Source organism: Terrapene carolina, unplaced genomic scaffold, assembly GCF_002925995.2.
Source record: "Terrapene carolina triunguis isolate 2854851 unplaced genomic scaffold, T_m_triunguis-2.0 Scaffold751, whole genome shotgun sequence".
NCBI lineage: Eukaryota > Metazoa > Chordata > Testudines > Emydidae > Terrapene > Terrapene triunguis.
This window is the reverse complement of record NW_020665102.1, coordinates 759,419-762,946: the sequence shown is the minus strand read 5'-3', so window position 1 is coordinate 762,946 and position 3,528 is coordinate 759,419. Positions and strand designations below refer to the sequence as shown.

Here is a 3,528-nt window from a genome sequence, read left to right as displayed (position 1 = left end):
AGCCCATTAACCTTCTCCTCATCTCACCCTCCACTCCCGCCATCGCCAACCTGGCCCTGACCCCATCCACTCCCATCGCAGCCCATTAACCCTGTCCTTACCTCACCCTCCGCTCCCGCCAACACCAACCTGGTCCTAATTCCACCCACTCCCACGGCAGCCCATGAACCCTGTCCTCACCTCACCCTCCGCTCTCGCCATCGCCAACCTGACCCTGATCCCATCCACTCCCACCGCAGCCCATTAACCCTGTCCTGACCTCACCCTCCGCTTTCGCCATCGCCAACCTGGCCCTGATCTCATCCACTGCCACCGCAGCCCATTAACCCTGTCCTCACATCACCCTCCACTCCCACCATCACCAACCTGGCCCTGACCCCGTCCACTCCTGTTGAGGGCAATTAGCCCCATCCCTTAAGGCACCTTTTACTCCCATCACAGGTGAGGTAACGCTATCAAGAGGGGTGCAAAGTCCCCTACACACAAGCTGTGGCTACTGACCCCCACCCCACCAGAGACCACCACATCCAAATTTAGGTAACCACCGTGGCGATGTCCCATGGACAGCGGAGCCACTTGCTCTCCCAATACGTCCTCACCCTGCACAGAGTCCAACGCTCTCCCCTGCATCGTACCGGAGGCGGCCCATCCCGCAGGGCACTGAGTCGGGTTGGGTGTTTGGCCCCATCTGCTCCCTACACCCTGAGATTACATCCCCTGGAGACCACCACTAGTCAGAGGGCCAAATGCCACCTACCGCCCCTAATGCCAGCAGGCCACGCCCCACAGGTTACTGACCCCCCACGCCACCTCGTTCCAGCTGATCTGATGCTGAAGGGCACCAAAGCGCTCTCCCAGCCCGCTGGCAAATGCCATCAGCTGGTCCCTCGAGGTTCCCTCCCTGTCCATGGACCCCATGTGCCCTGTCCTGTCTGCCAGGTGCCCTCCCTATCTGCTAAGCACGGGGCCCCATCCTGCCCACCAGGCACCTATTACCCCCCTCTCCCAATGCCCAGCAGGCCCCATCCTGCCCGCCAGGCACCAGTCACCCCACATTCCCACCAATGCCCAGCGGGCCCAGTCCTGCCCGTCAGGTGCCAAGCTTCCCCCCAGCCAAGCACCCGCTGACCCCACAAACCCTATTCTACTCCCGCCCCCTCACTGACCCCAGGGGTCCCATCTTGTTGCTCCTCCACCGCCACTGCCAGAACTGCCCCCTGTCTTTGGGGCTGGGGAAACCCCTCAACTCTGGGGGTGCTCACCACCTCACAGGAGCTGGCAGGGGGTGGGGGAGCACTTTGAGGGCAGCCTCCAGGGCTTTAATGGAGAAGGGTGAAGGGGGGCTGTGTTGCCAAGCAATCAGGGCCACCCCACATGGGGGGGGGGGGGGGGCGATCCTGTTCTCTATTGGAATCCATGGAGGCGCATTGGGCCCCACTGAGGCCACTTCGGGTGGGGGAGGGGCCCTGAAAACCAAGTCGAGGGGGGCTTGCCCGTACCCCTCCCCTATCCTGAACGTTCGAAAGGCGGGGGGCCCCCTCAACGTTCCAAAGCCGTTAGTCAGCGCGCGCGAGAGGGTAGAAACTCTCGGGGTCCCCCTTAACGTTCCAAAGCCGTTAGGCAGCGCGCGCGAGGGGGTAGAAACTCTCGGGGTTCCCCTTAACGTTCCAAAGCCGTTAAGCCGCGCGCGGGGGGGAGGAGGGCTGAACTCTCGGCCCCTCAGCGTTCCAAAGCCATTGGGCAGCGCGGGCGCATGGGAGCGGGGGGGGGGCGGAACTCTCGGCCCGTCAACGATCCAAAGAGGGGAAGGGGGGGGCTGGAAACTCTCCCCTCTGGGCAGCGTGCGCGCCTGCTGGGGGGGAAGAGGGCGGGGGTGAACTCTCGGCCCCTCAACGTTCCACAGCCGTTGGGCAGCGGGGGGGTGGGGGGAGGAGGGTGCCGCGAACTCTCGGCCCCTCAACGTTCCAAAACCGTTGGGCAGCGACGCGCGCGCGGCGGGGGGGGAAGCCTCGGAAGTCAGAACTCTCGGCCCCTCAACGTTCCACAGCCGTTGGTTGTTTACAAACAATGCCCACCCCCCGAAAGTTCCAAAGCCGTTGGAGGGGGAGGGGGGTATTTTGGCGCCCTGCTCGGAGGGAAGGGGGCTTGTTTACCTGGAGGAGCCGCAGCTGCTGGTGGAGTTGATGCTGCTGGTGCTGGTGCCAGTGGAGCAGCAGCAGGCGGGAATATGTCGCCTGGGCTGTTGTCCCCTGCTCTTTCTTCCTCCTCCTCTTCCTCCTCTTCTTCTTCATCCCCCTCCACCTCAGACACCACCATCTCCTCCTCCTCTTCCTCGTCCTCCCTCAGAGGGGAAGCCATGGTGGTGCTGGGGGGGGGCAGGGACACACACAGAGAGAGAAGGGGGGGAACAACCCCCCTTCAACAACACACAAAAACCCTCTCCCCCCCGTTCAGATCACCTCAGTCACAAAAAAAAAAAAAAGAACTGCATGAAAAAGTCCCATGAATTCAAAAAAAAGAGAGGGAAAAAAAACTCTTAACTTTTTCCCCTCCCCCCCTTTAAAAATATAAAAGTGGGGGGGAGAGGAAGAGAGAAGTTTAAAATATATTTAAATTCTGAGGGGGCAGCTCAGCATAATATTTGCCACAAGAGCAAGGAACAAAAATGGCCGCCCTTAAATTATTTTTAAAACAGACCCCCCCCAGGAGGGAAAAAAAAGGGAAAAAAAAAAACCCCCCCACCCCTTTATTGAAAAAAAAAAAACAAAATGGCTGGCTTGATTTTTAAGTCACCCCCCACCACCACACACACACCTCTTCCTTGAGGTTAACAAAAAAAAAAACAGCCCCCCCCCAAAAATCAATCCAAAACAACCACAACAACAAAAAGATCCCCCCCCCCTTAATTTTTCTCCTTATTGTTGCTTGTTTGAATCTCTCAGCTCATTGCATAGATGAACAATATTTGTATATTCCTGGCACTGGGGGGGAACTGAAAGAGAAAGATTTCTGCATAAAGCAAAGATGGCTGCTCTAAATTATTTCTTTTTTCTTATACTTCCCCCCCCCCCACCTCCCTCAATAAAAATATTTTCGGGGGGGGGGGGACAGAAAAGGCTGGGATTAATCAGTACTCATGCTCAGTGTGACATCAGCATAAATTGTTAAAGGTTAACTAGTTCCATACTAGTAACACTATATATATATATATATATATAATTTTTTTTTGCCTGCTTTACTAGTGCATGCGAGAGACAAGAGAAGGGGGGCCCTTTCATTTTTTTTCTTCCTTTCTTACTTTTAAATACTTCAGAAGAGAGTGGTGTATTTTTTTTTCTCTTTCTTTCTTTAGGCTTAAGGCAAGAGAAGAAGAACCAAGGGGGTGGAGGGGGGAAGAATTTAAATACATGGTCCAAATTCGGTGAATTGCATCTTGAGGACAGATTTAACTCTGTCTTTTCCTTAATATCTTTTTCAAGAAGGTTTTCCACACACACTCACCAAAAAAAAAAAAAAAAAAAAAAAGAA

The 3,528-nt window shown here is 55.5% G+C and overlaps 1 protein-coding gene across 5 annotated transcripts in view; it reads right to left on the bottom strand.

Annotated features, from left to right (window-relative positions):
• Positions 1-2,358, bottom strand: part of CHD3 (chromodomain helicase DNA binding protein 3) — a 60,936-nt gene extending 58,578 nt beyond the window's left edge. For all 5 annotated transcript variants that reach the window (XM_026660360.2, XM_026660362.2, XM_026660361.2 and 2 more), the window contains exon 1: positions 2,154-2,358. In XM_026660360.2, the coding sequence (XP_026516145.1) occupies positions 2,154-2,358 (205 nt within the window). The remainder of the gene's footprint in view (positions 1-2,153) is intronic.
• Between the last annotated feature and the right edge of the window lie 1,170 nt (positions 2,359-3,528).